At 41.5% G+C, this 12,691-nt stretch overlaps 1 protein-coding gene across 1 annotated transcript; it reads left to right on the forward strand.

Annotated features, from left to right (window-relative positions):
* The first annotated feature begins 2,889 nt into the window (after positions 1-2,889).
* Positions 2,890-12,147, forward strand: NEK2 (NIMA related kinase 2). The gene is made up of 8 exons (XM_069459539.1): positions 2,890-3,105; positions 3,946-4,163; positions 4,427-4,667; positions 6,403-6,485; positions 7,275-7,401; positions 8,342-8,561; positions 10,651-10,776; positions 11,261-12,147. Exons 1-8 carry the CDS (start codon positions 3,010-3,012, stop codon positions 11,485-11,487), a joined length of 1,338 nt encoding a protein of 445 aa, XP_069315640.1. The 5' UTR covers positions 2,890-3,009; the 3' UTR covers positions 11,488-12,147.
* Positions 12,148-12,691: the final 544 nt, after the last annotated feature.

Consider the following 12,691-nt stretch of genomic DNA (forward strand, 5'->3'; position numbering starts at 1 on the left):
ACTCATTGCGGTGACACATCTGGCACCTGACCAGGCCTCCAGTTATGTTTGGTGAAGGATGAATTTTTTATTTAATAAGGCAAATAAGATAGACACACATGAGAAGCTAGTGATCTAGCCTAGCATAATTTTAAATGTGTAAAGAGCACAGTTGATTACTCTCAGGAGTAATTAGGAGATCAGAGCGGGCTGAAGGCAGTCAGGGAACACTTCAGGGAAGAAACTGGGCATGAACTGGGTTTTAAAGAATGAATGGAGTATGAAGGAAGGAGGGAGGAAGTGATGGGGGAAGGGCTGTTTCCTGTAACCTGTCCCTGGTTGGCTCCCACATGCTCCTCAGCCCCCAGTGTCTGTCTCTACCTTGGTGTCGAGTGGTCTCTGCTGGGCTGTCCTGCCTTCCCCCTTGTCATGTGGGCTGACTTTGGTCAGTCAATAGGTTTGTCACACCTGCCTATGCTATACTTTTCTTTATTACTGTCCTTGTACCTCCATTGTCTCTTTTTAAGTGAACACCCAGCATATCAATAGCTATCATTATACCTGGTCCATAGTACATACTCAATAAATATTTGTTGAAAGAACACATGTGCCTGGGAGCTCCTCTCTATGCTCCTGGGATAGCTCCTTCTCAGATATGTGGTCTCTGCCATAGAGATGCAGGCATTTCAAAACCCAGTACTTGAGGGTTCACTCCAAATCCTTGCATAATTTTTATATTAATAAGTGGCTTTTCTCAGATTTTCATTTAACAAAGTTTTGTTTCGTCCCTCTTCTATTATAGGACTTACGCCGGCTACAAAGAGCTTGGAGTTCAACTATTGTGAGACTCACGTAAACAAATAATGACAAATAACAAGTATTGATTCCTGTACAAAGTGATCTGTGAACACTGTAGATGGAGGAATTGACTGTCCACGTGTGCTAGAGAGGATTCTCAGAGTAGAGGGGAGAAAGCTGGAATTGAATCTGGGAGGACAAGTTGTGTCCCCTGGACAGATATGTTGAGGTGGGGCAGTGGGTAAGGGAGTGGGGCGAACAGCATTCCTGACAAATGGGATGACAGGTGCAAAGTCGTGGTAGCGGTGGTGAGGCGCCGAGAAAGTGCACTGGCTGTGGGGCAAAGAGTAAGAGCAGAAGAGCAGCCAGAGCAAGGGGCAGGACTGGATTTGGGGCAGGATGGCCAAAGAGCTCTGTGTTGGTCTGTCCTGTGTTGCTATAACAGAATACCACGGACTGGGTAATTTATAAACAACAGAAGTTTATTTGGCCCATCGTTCTGGAGGCTGGAAAGATCAAGGGGTGACATCTGGCAATGGCCTTTTTGCAGGTCACAACACGGTGGAAGGCATCATATGGCGAGAGAAACAGCAAGAGAAGGCTGAACTCGATTTTATAACCAACCAACTGTGGTGAGAACGAACCCACTCCTGTGATAAGGATATTAATCCCTCCATGAGGGCAGAGCCCTCATGACCTAATCACCTCTTAAAGGTCCCACCTCTCAACACTGTTGCATTGGGGATTAAGTTTTCAACACATGAACTTTGGGGGACACATTCAAGCCATAGCAAGCTCCCACGGATACCAATCTGTAAGACGCACTAAAATAAAATAGGATGCCAATTAACTCAGTCACTTACATAACTTTTGAAACCTAAATTGGTCCTATTCCCTTGAGGTCAGACAATGCCCTTGAATGTTAATTAAAAAATTCTCCTGGCTGGCAATTCCAATCATCTTATGTTATATTCAGTGCATGTAATAAATTCCTTTTTTTTTTTTAACATAAAGAGGTTTGTAATTCTTACTAATAGAAAATCAGGTTCCTTTCAATTCCACACTGAACAGATATTTAAAGAAAATTGGGCCGATTGCAGTGGCTCACACCTGTAATATCAGCACATTGGAAGGCCAAGGCAGGAGGGAGGATCATTAGAGCCCAGGAGTTCCAGACCAGCCTGAGCAACATAGGGAGATCCCCGTTTCTACAAAAAATAGAAAAATTAGCCAGGCGTGGTGGCATGCACCTATATTCCTAGCTACTCAGGAGGCTAAGGCAGGAGGATCCTTTGAGCCCAGGAATTTGAGGTTGCAGTGAGCTATGATGACGCCACTGCACTCTAGCCCAAGCAGCAGTGCGAGCCTCTGTCTCAACAACAAAAAGAAATATAGTCTATGATGACTACTCCCTAAGGTAATATGTGAAGTTTAAATCGTTACTATGAGTATCCACTAATTTTGCCTTGATTCTCGTCTTGGCTGTTGGACCTAAAGCAAATGATTTACGCTTTCTGTGCTTCCGTTTCCTCCTGGGAAATAAGAATAACACGAATTCCTACTCTATAGGTTTGTGTTGAGAAATAAACGAGATAATGCATGCAAAGTGCTTAGTACAGCCCTGGCACCACAGTAAGCGCTCCTTGGGAGACGCACCGTATTTCTCATGATACTCAGCTTTCCCCAAGTCTTCAGCACGGCCCCGCCCAGGTTCAGGGCACCGGAACCTTTGCGAGCAGGGCGTCCTGCAGAGGAGAGTGGGTAGTGCGAGGGGTCAGAGTGCAAAGGTCAGAAGGCAATTGGTTGAGGCGGTGTGCAAAGGAGACTGAACAGAGGTCCCTGGAGCTCGGTTACCTTGGCGACCTCATCCCCAGAGATTAGACTTGCCGAGGCCTGCCTGCTACCGCTTCCTTTCTCCCGCCCTCTCTTTGGTTTAGTTCCGCCTCCTTCTCCCTAGAGGTTGACCACAGACGCCGACAATGACGCTTACGCGGTTGCCTAGCGACACACTTTTCCCGAGATGCCTAGGGTTGGTGTTCCTCTTAGCCAATCAGAGAGGCGAAGCGACCTCACCGCCTGCCAATAGACTGCTAGGCCAGGCCCGCGACGGTTAAACCGGGCCGCAGGCCGGGGCGGCGGGTCTGTGCGGCTTGGGGGCTCTCCCCGGACCTTGCCTGGAGCTCTGCGGCGCGACCTGGGGGAGGCAGCGCGAGTCCGGCGGCGGGCCTGGCCATGCCGTCCCGGGTGGAGGACTATGAAGTGCTGTACACCATTGGCACGGGCTCTTATGGCCGCTGTCAGAAGATCCGGAGGAAGAGTGACGGCAAGGTTAGCGTGGGCCCCTTCCCCGTCTCCGCCCCTGCTTGGGTTTGTCAGCCCGGGGGCGAGCGCCCTGCACCGCCGAAGGGAACCGAGAGACCCTGCCGTCTCCCCGGCTCGTGGGTCTGACAGCCTGTCCTGGGTCGCTCGAGGGATGGGAGGCTTCGTCTTTTGACGTATATATTTTTCCCCATGTCTTTACGTTTCTCTCCCATTTTCTCTCTTTCTCCTGATTTGACTTGCTAAGGGCCTGCCGTTTGTGATAGGTGGCTAAACTCCTGCGCTATTCTTCGACAAGAGTGGCCCTCTAAGACACGAGAGAGGTGCAAGAACACCAGAACCTGAAGCTTTGTATCTGCAGTTAGAGCTGTCTTAAAATACCCATTATTCGGATTATTGAATTCCTGTTTCCCAATGTGTGTAGGTAGATCTTTTATAGAAAAAAACACTGGAGAGGAAACTGCCTGGCTGGGGCTGAAGGGCTCTTTACTGAGGTCTCCCATCCTGGCAAAGCATGACCCACTGGAATGGTCAGGGACTTTAACCATCTCTACCCCAGTTTTGACCAAAGTACCTTTTTGCAAACCTCCCACCAAGCAACTGAGGGTAGGGTTTGGGGAAGGACTCATGTGCCTCACCCCTTCCCACAGCATCATTTACTGCTAAAAATTAGAAGAAGATGATGGAATACACTCAGGGCTCCTTAAGTTTGTCGAACTAAGTTAGATGATAAATGACTTTAATTGTAAAATATGTTTAAAAGGGAGGTGATTTTTAGAATTTTGGAACTTTCATTCTTTGTTTTTGAGTATAACAAGTTCATTCATACCTTGAAAATTCTTATTTCAGATATTAGTTTGGAAAGAACTTGACTATGGCTCCATGACAGAAGCTGAGAAACAGATGCTTGTTTCTGAAGTGAATCTGCTTCGTGAACTGAAACATCCAAACATCGTTCGTTACTATGATCGAATTATTGATCGAACCAACACAACACTGTACATTGTAATGGAATATTGTGAAGGAGGAGATCTGGCTAGTGTCATTACTAAGGGAACCAAGGAAAGGTAAATGTAAGCTGAAAATGGGTCTAGTTTCGTTTCTGTTAAGCATTTTGCTTTAGGATCAGAGACAAAGTACTTAGTAATGTGGAAGAGTGTACTAATACTTGTTTGGTGGGTCCACAGTACTTTAGAAAATCCCTGGTGAATCAACACCCATATTTCATATCAAAATAATTTATTTCCTTATTTGTATACTAGATACACCATCCCATCTTTGTAATGATATTATTTAGAAGTGATGTGTTATATAACTGCTTTGTTTTCAGACAATACTTAGATGAAGAGTTTGTTCTTCGAGTGATGACTCAGTTAACTCTGGCCCTAAAGGAATGTCACCGGCGAAGTGACGGTGGTCATACTGTGTTGCATCGAGATCTGAAACCAGCCAATGTTTTCCTGGATGGCAAGCAAAATGTCAAGCTTGGAGATTTTGGACTAGCTAGAATATTAAACCACGATACAAGTTTTGCAAAAACATTTGTTGGCACACCTTATTATATGTCTCCTGTAAGTATCTCAGAATTTGGATACTTTTTTAACATCTTAACACTAAGCATTTGGATGCAGGGAAATTGAGTTGTTTGTTTGTTTGTTTAGTAATATCCTGTAGCCGAGAATTAACAGTATTGTTTCATTTTATGTTTATATTTTTTTCTACATGAGCCACCAGACCATTAAACTCCTCTATATCAGCAGTTCAATTCAAATTTTTATTGAACAACTACCATGTACTAGGTTCTGGGATTGCAAAGATGAAATGAGTTTTGTCTCTGCCCTCAAAAGCAGCGTTTCCCAAACCATGGGTCATAGCCGCCTACACCAGACTCAGTTGGAGTGTTTGTTTAAAATGCAGAGTCCTGGGCTCCAAACCCAAATCCACTGAATTTGGATCTCTGGGCAGGTCCTTGGACTCTGCCTTCCCCCGCCCCACCCCCGATTTTTATTTTGGACCTTGCATTTTAATGGACTCTAGCTGATTCTTATACGTGGAGATTCGGGGCTCAGGAAGCTTGCTTACTTCAGATACATATTTTTACAGTGTTAACTTTTTGTACATGTTCTTTTTTTGTTGCTTTTTCCTGAATGCCTCTGCAGAGGCCACCCACTTTAGTCTTTATTCCTTTTCTCTATTGCTGGGTATTTTGTTCCAAAATTTCTCATCATTATAAGGAGCACTGCTTTGCATCTTTGTATGAATTTTTTCTTCCTTTTTGGTTATTTTCTTAGAGTGTAGCTCCATAAGATGAAATTGCCGAGGTAAAGGGCATGAAGAGTTTGTGGATGGCATTGGATATTGCCTGATGGCTTTTAAAAAGCTTGAGTCAATAGTGATAGCACCAATGTGTTAGTGAATGAAATCTGAATAGATAGAGAAGTATTTGTTTTTTTAGTAGTTCACATTTCTAGGATTTTCCAAATCTTTATAAATTATGTTAACAGATCTGACTACAGTATAAACCTTTGTAAACTAATGATTTTGTTTTTGACTAAGATTAGACATGGCCAGAACAGTGGTATTTTCTCACTGTATCAAATTCCAAATAGAAAGCTCTTAAATAAAGGAAAATTATCCAGAAGTGGTTCTTGGAAAATTTGAAACCTGTACGATTCTTTTTTTCCTTTTCTCTACTGCCCTTGTAATTAGATCAGTTCAGCTTCCCTAAGGTATTAATTGTTAACAGTGTCACCTGTTCAACTTTAAAACAATAACCAGCCACCTGGAGATTTTGGTGGTACTTGCCTCTATTCCCTCTGTTGAGAATAAGAACTTTGGTAGCCTATTGTTACTGTGGGTGTGGAAGAAAGGCAAACAATTAAAATCGGTAATAATGATATTAGTTACTGCTGTGATTTATACAGTGGACTAAAAAAAATAAATGGGTAATTCCATTAGCTATTTCTGTATCCACTTAAATGTGGGCTAGATATATATATTTTGGTTATTCTAGAATTTTCTGGTTCCTTTAAAATGTTATTTCTTGATTATGAGTGCCTTGAGGGTAGAGTTCTCTCATAGTCACCCTGGAATTGTTAGTGTGCAGCCTATAGCAAGCACTTTCATTTGTGAATGAAAAATAAGTGAATGAATTATATATGACAAAGTATATTGGGAGAAGATCATTGCCTTTTTTCCATTATAAATTTGAAGATAAAGTATAGGCTAAAACCTTTGAGGTTCCATTTTTGTTTCTCTTAACTCCTTCCACTTTCTTACCTCCCCCCCCCCCCCCCCCCCATTTAGGAACAAATCAGTCGCATGTCCTACAATGAGAAATCAGATATCTGGTCACTGGGTTGTTTGCTGTATGAATTATGTGCATTAATGTAAGTATGATAAAGACAGATTCCTAGTCTAAGGTTTGCACTATTTGTTACATTTCACTGGGTTCAGCTTTTTCAGCATTCATGCTAATGAAAGCATATTCAAGTCTGAAAGAATTACAACTTGGGTTAAAATTAAGGTAGATAGACAGGTTAAAAAAATTGTTTGCAAATTAAAAATATAACCCATGAGGCTGGGATTTGACTGTTCAAGTATCTTGACTGGTTTGGTGCTTTCCTGTTAGACTGAGGCTTAGTTCAAGGGGAGAGCACGTAAGTTAGGCAGGTAAAGTAAAGCTGCTGTAAAGATATGGAAGAAATAAAGACCAAGGGGAGAGGTTTGGGGATCTGGAGAATAGGAAAGAGCTCCAACTAGTTCTCTGTTTTCTTCTTTTCATTTCTTTCCCCTTCCAAGCTATTCTGTAGGGCAGTGTTTCTCAACCATGGATGGGGAGAAGCAATTTTGCCCCTCATGGGACATTTGACAATGTCTGGAGACATTTTTAGTTGTCACAGCTGGAGAGAGCTCCTGGCATCTAGTGGGCAGAGGGAGGGAGGCTGCAAAATATCCCGCAGGGCACAGGACAGCTTCCCACAAAAAAGAATTATATGACTCCGATGGCGATAGTGCCAGTGTTGGGAAACTTAGCTATGGAAGAACATCCCAGTAGAAACATAAATACAAACTGGAGCTTAAACTTATGCCTTTGATTTGGTTCCTATTATATATTTTCATTTTTAAAATTTGAAAATTTCTTCTTCTTCCTCCTTTTCTTTTTCTTTAAATCCCAGGCCTCCATTTACAGCTTTTAACCAGAAAGAACTAGCTGGGAAGATCAGAGAAGGCAAATTCAGGCGGATTCCATACCGTTACTCTGATGAATTGAATGAAATTATTACGAGGATGTTAAATTTAAAGGTAAGGATAGGATTATGTATTGTTTGATTCTAGTGCTCAGTTAAATTCTGGAGTATATGTCCTCTCTCATAGAGCAATGGAGGCTGAAGAAACATTAAATATGCTTTCTTAGCTAAATATACTCTGTTAACACAAGTGAAAACATATGTAAATTTGGCAAATTGCACATCCTTGCTGGCCTACCTTCTGTGCTTTCTTTATTTCTCTTCCCACTCTCTGCCACGCTAACAGATGGTTGGTAGCAAGGAAAGATTGCAAAAAGAATCCAAATCCTCAGTTCCCCCCTGTCCTTGCCTACTTCAAAGTGGCAGGTGGTAAAGGAAAGGGACAGAAGTAAGACTTTATTATTCTACCTCTGGCTCTAATTGAGAGATTAGAGGCCACAGGGGACAGTCAAAAAGAATAGAGAGAAAATAACTTGAGTAAAAAGATTATGTGGATAAACTGCAGCCATGGGATGGGTAGGGAGATGTTCTGGGGATCAGGCTGATGTAAGAGCAGAAGGAAAATGATGTAGGATCACAAAGAAGGATGCAGGTGAAGTAGCAGGATTGAAGGTTGGTGAGAGAATATCCTGCTTAATGTAGTTTAGAGACACAAGGAAAGTACTTCCCCTAAAACAGATGCTCGCAATGCTACCAAACACCCCCACAGGACATGCCAAAGGACTTCAGGAGCTGAGCCTTCTTAGAAAGGAAAAAAAATGAAAGGAGAAAGTGGCAAGTTAAAATCTGCATTACCTTGTGGACCCAGAACCTCATGAGTTAAAGCCACCAGTGAACTTATTTTTCTAGACATTTAAGCCCTATCCATAAAGGAGTCCTTTCTTTTGCCTTGGAAATATATATATATACATATGTGCCCTTTTTATTGTGACTGCTCTCTTAGGATGACTACTCTGTTATGCAATCTGACTACAACACCGAGTATTTTTTCCCAGGATTACCATCGACCTTCTGTTGAAGAAATTCTTGAGAACCCTTTGATAGCAGACTTGGTTGCAGAAGAGCAAAGAAGAAATCATGAAAGAAGAGGGCGACGATTAGGAGAGCCAGAAAAGTTGCAGGATTCCAGCCATGTATCGAGTGAGCTGAAACTAAAGGAAATTCAGTTACAGGAGCGAGAGCGAGCCCTCAAAGCCAGAGAAGAAAGATTGGAGCGTAAGTCTGAATGGGGGTCAAAGCAAAGGAGAGCTACAGCGGGTTGTTTTGATGTGGGTGAATATCTATTTGAACACAATATTTTATATGTGTAGGTGTTATTAAATCAAAATATGTATTGTAGACTGAATAATCACCTTTCTGGCACCTTCGTGTTGGACTTCTTTCCCTGAGGTCAGTTTCTAGTCATCAGTATTGGACATTAACTGTGATGGCCCCAACACAATAGCTATTTTATTCTTTACTGCAAAGTTACTTTTTGCTTTCTCATCTTTAATATAAATACCCTAAAGTTTTTCTACTATAAAGGAAGGTCTTAAAATTTTCTGCCTAGGCTAGGCACTGTGGCTTACACCTATAATCCAGCACTTTGGGAGGCTAAAGGGAGAGAATCACTTGAGCGCAGGAGTTTGCGACCACCCTGGACAATATAGGGAGACCCTGTCTGTACAAAAACTTTTAAAAATTAGCCAGGCATGGTGGCGTGCACCTGTAATTCTAGCTACTCAGGAAGCTGAGGCACAAAGATCATTTTAGTGCAGTGGTTATTGCACCACTGTACTCTAGTCTGGGCGACAAAGCAAAACCCTGTCTCTTAAAAAAATTGCTGCCTTCCATACTAAAAACCATAAATTTTATCTTCTGAAATGGCTGCTCCAACACAGTGCCAGGTTTAAAACCCTATGGTATGTAGAACTGGATATGTTGGGGCAAAAATACAAGATATTTTAGGTTTGTAAAACTCTGGCCGGGCACGGTGGCTTATGCCTGTAATCTCAGCACTTTGGGAGGCTGAGGTGGGAGAATTGCTTGAGGCCAGGAGTTCTAGACCAGCCTGGGCAACAGAGCGAGCCCCCGTCTCTATGAGAAATTTGAAAAAAAAAATTAGCCGGGCATAGTAACTTGAGCCTGTAGTCCCAGCTACTTGGGAGGCTGAAGCAGGAAGACTGCTTGAGCCGAGGAGTTCAAGGTTGCAGTGAGCTGTGATATTATGCCACTGTACTCTAGCCTGGGTGACAGAACAAGACCCTTAAAACAAATAATAACAACAACAATAATAATATTCTAATGGGTGTTAACATTGACTTGATGAGTATTAACTGATTTAGGTGCTAATTAGTTTTTGATGCTGAATGTCTGTCTACTCCACTAAGATGAGAGCCGCTACCACGGTTTTAGGATTACGCAAGATAGCAACAGCGGTGAGGTTCTTCATTTTAGCTGTAAGAGATGAGAGACGGGGCTGTGTCTGTCACCTGCCACCCTCATGACTCATTTGATTTCACTTCTGCAGCTTTACACACAATGCAGACTTTAAATTTTTTCAATTTAAATATGCTCATAAAGCATTCAATGCATTTGTTCATGTCTTTCCTCCTACCGATAATGAAATATCGTATAATCCTATGAGATATGTTTACTGTATAGGTACAATCTATGCTTATCTGGAAAGCTTTTTCTGGGTCTTCAGTCAAAGGAATTCTGTAAAGACAAAAAACAAAAATGAGAAAAAAAAGTTTTTCTAAAAACTTTCCCCAGTGTTTTGTAATTTCATACGGCAACTGAAATCTGAATACTTTCTGAATTCTGGGCCAGGCCATGAATAAACGGTAGCCATTGTTACTAAAGAACTACCTCCCCTAACTAACTTGTGGGATTTTTTCCTTCTATTTGGGTACTATCATTGAACCAGAAGGAGATTTTGTACCGTGAGGCCAGGCCACACCCTGAAAATTAACTGTTGCCTGTCCTCAGTGGAGAGCAGAGATGGCTTTGGGTTTGTGTTTTCCCAAACGAGTTACTCCCACACAGTATGACCAAATGTTGAAGCTAACTTTGTACTTGTGTTTAAACAAGTCCTTACAAGAAAACCCAAGATAGCATACAACCTATTAAAACGCTGAATCAAAAACTAGCACAATCAGGTTGACTGAGGTGCATAGTAAGAATCCTTTCACAAAACATTGCTGATCAGTGGTCAGGCATGCTAGTCTTTGTGATAAGAAAAAGTTATAAGATTACCAAATGTAAATTGTTTTATAGCCAGAGTTGTTGATTGTTTTTTTTTTTTTCCATTCCCTTTTTAAAGAGAAGGAACGTGAGCTTTGTGTTCGGGAGAGACTAGCAGAAGACAAACTGGTTAGAGCAGAAAATCTGTTGAAGAATTACAGCTTGCTAAAGGAACAGAAGTTCCTGTCTCTGGCCAGTAGTCCAGGTATGGTTCTTTCTGAAACAAGTTTCTGGTCAATTCAGCTGCTTTGAACTAAGTGTTCCCAAAACTGTAGGTGTTCTCAATAAGAAAGAACTGCCCCTTACTTTCCTGGAAGAAATGTGTTCTACATAGAGAGGCATTTATTTTCCAGGGTAGAGACAATGAGCATTGATTTCTGGAAGTTTTATATTGTGGTTCATAATCCCCAATGCATTTAACCTTAAGAGAATAATTGATTGTCAAGAGAATAAAACATGTTCCTTGATTTTTGGCACATTCCAGGATTATTTTTTTCAGTGCTGTAGATTAAAAGACTGATTTCTGCCAGCCTCATGCCCCTAACCTCCTATCCCAGAGAAAATAAGACAAGTACCTATTAATAAATTTCAAATGTGGACTTCTTAAGAGCAAATATTTTTTGGTAAGTATGAAGGAATTGAACTTCCGTTAAAGTAACTCGAAACCCTTTTTTTTTTTCTTTCTAAAGAACTTCTTGATCTTCCATCCTCAGTAATTAAGAAGAAAGTTCATTTCAGTGGGGAAAGTAAAGAGAACATCATGAGGAGTGAGACTTCTGAGAGGCATCTCACCTCCAAGTCCAAGTGCAAGGACCTGAAGAAAAGGCTTCATGCTGCTCAGCTGCGGGCTCAAGCCCTGTCAGATATTGAAAAAAATTATCAACTAAAAAGCAGACAGATCCTGGGCATGCGCTAGCCCTAGCAGAGAGAGACAGAGCTGTGTGCGGTATTTAATACAACCACCCTTTAAAGACTGATATTCAACTGTTGTAGCTTTATATACTTGGTTCCATGAGCCATGCCTTTTTGTATAGTAAGTGTGATAATTTTGGAATTTCTTTTGCTGTTCTTCAGTAATAGTTGTACAAAATATTCACACCTTTAATTTTTCTTTCTTTTAAGAACACTTTTTAGAAAGAATGATACTTTCTTGGCTGATTGGGCTTTTAATCCTGTGTGTGATTACTGCTAGAAACATGTGACATTCTAAATCTTGGGAGAAAAAAATAACGTTAGGAAAGAATAATTACCCAGGAGTAGCACTTACTGAAAGGTTTTAAATGACTAAGTGGTATGCTTACAATTGTCATATCTAGATTTAAAAAACTTAAGTCTGAGGTTTTAAATGTTCTTGACCTTAGAAAACCCAATTGGATACAAATTGGTCACTGATACCATGACATCTTGCTTATAAATATTCCATTGCTCTGTAGTCCAAATCTATTAGCTTTGTAAAATTTCATTAGGTGTTGTCTATATTCTTTTTTTTCTTCTTATTCTATTTAACAGTATGTGAGCTGGCTGTCGTTTATCTACTTCCTTCCCACTAAATAAAATAATTCTTTAGTTTTCTGTATTTACATCTCTTGCATTTGTTTGTCTCTTAGTTGGAGTGAGTTGTGCTAATTTGTAGGTGTTCATTGTAGGCTAGTGAAGAAAACATAGATCTGATCCTCAAGAGAGCAGTATTCCGCTCTTAAACTGTGTGGTGCTTTACCACCCATCTCGTTAATCCACATGAGCCAGTGGTCCTTAACTGGGTGATGTACAACTTCTGCCCCTTCACAATAGCGCCATGCTTGCCTTCAAAAAATGCCCTTCATCAGAGAATAAAAAGAATTCAGCATGCTCAGTGCTGAGTAGGTTCTCTGATTTTCCCCATCCCAGATTCCGCCTTTATTTTCATTCGTTCTTTGATTCAATCAACAATCAATTAGTGAGCACCTACTATGAGCCAGGCACTGTTTAAGGTGCGGATGATACAGCCTCGAGGAAACACTGAAATCCCTGCCCTTATTGCCCATTCAAATGGGCAAGACAGTAAACAGCGGAGGACCACGCAGGGCACGGAGCAGGGAGTAAGGCCGGAGGAGCAGGGAAGGCCGGCTTGCGATTTTAGA

The sequence above is a fragment of the Eulemur rufifrons genome, chromosome 27, assembly GCF_041146395.1.
Source record: "Eulemur rufifrons isolate Redbay chromosome 27, OSU_ERuf_1, whole genome shotgun sequence".
Classification (NCBI taxonomy): Eukaryota; Metazoa; Chordata; class Mammalia; order Primates; family Lemuridae; genus Eulemur; species Eulemur rufifrons.

What these genes read in the sequence shown, in the direction of transcription:
- NEK2 (XM_069459539.1), top strand. Translation starts at nt 3,010, where the DNA reads ATGCCGTCCCGGGTGGAGGACTATGAAGTGCTGTACACCATTGGCACG. An exon ending in GGAGGAAGAGTGACGGCAAG is followed by an intron (nt 3,106 to 3,945) that starts GTTAGCGTGGGC and finishes TTCTTATTTCAG; the next exon opens with ATATTAGTTTGGAAAGAACT. An exon ending in CAGAGAAGAAAGATTGGAGC is followed by an intron (nt 8,562 to 10,650) that starts GTAAGTCTGAAT and finishes CCCTTTTTAAAG; the next exon opens with AGAAGGAACGTGAGCTTTGT.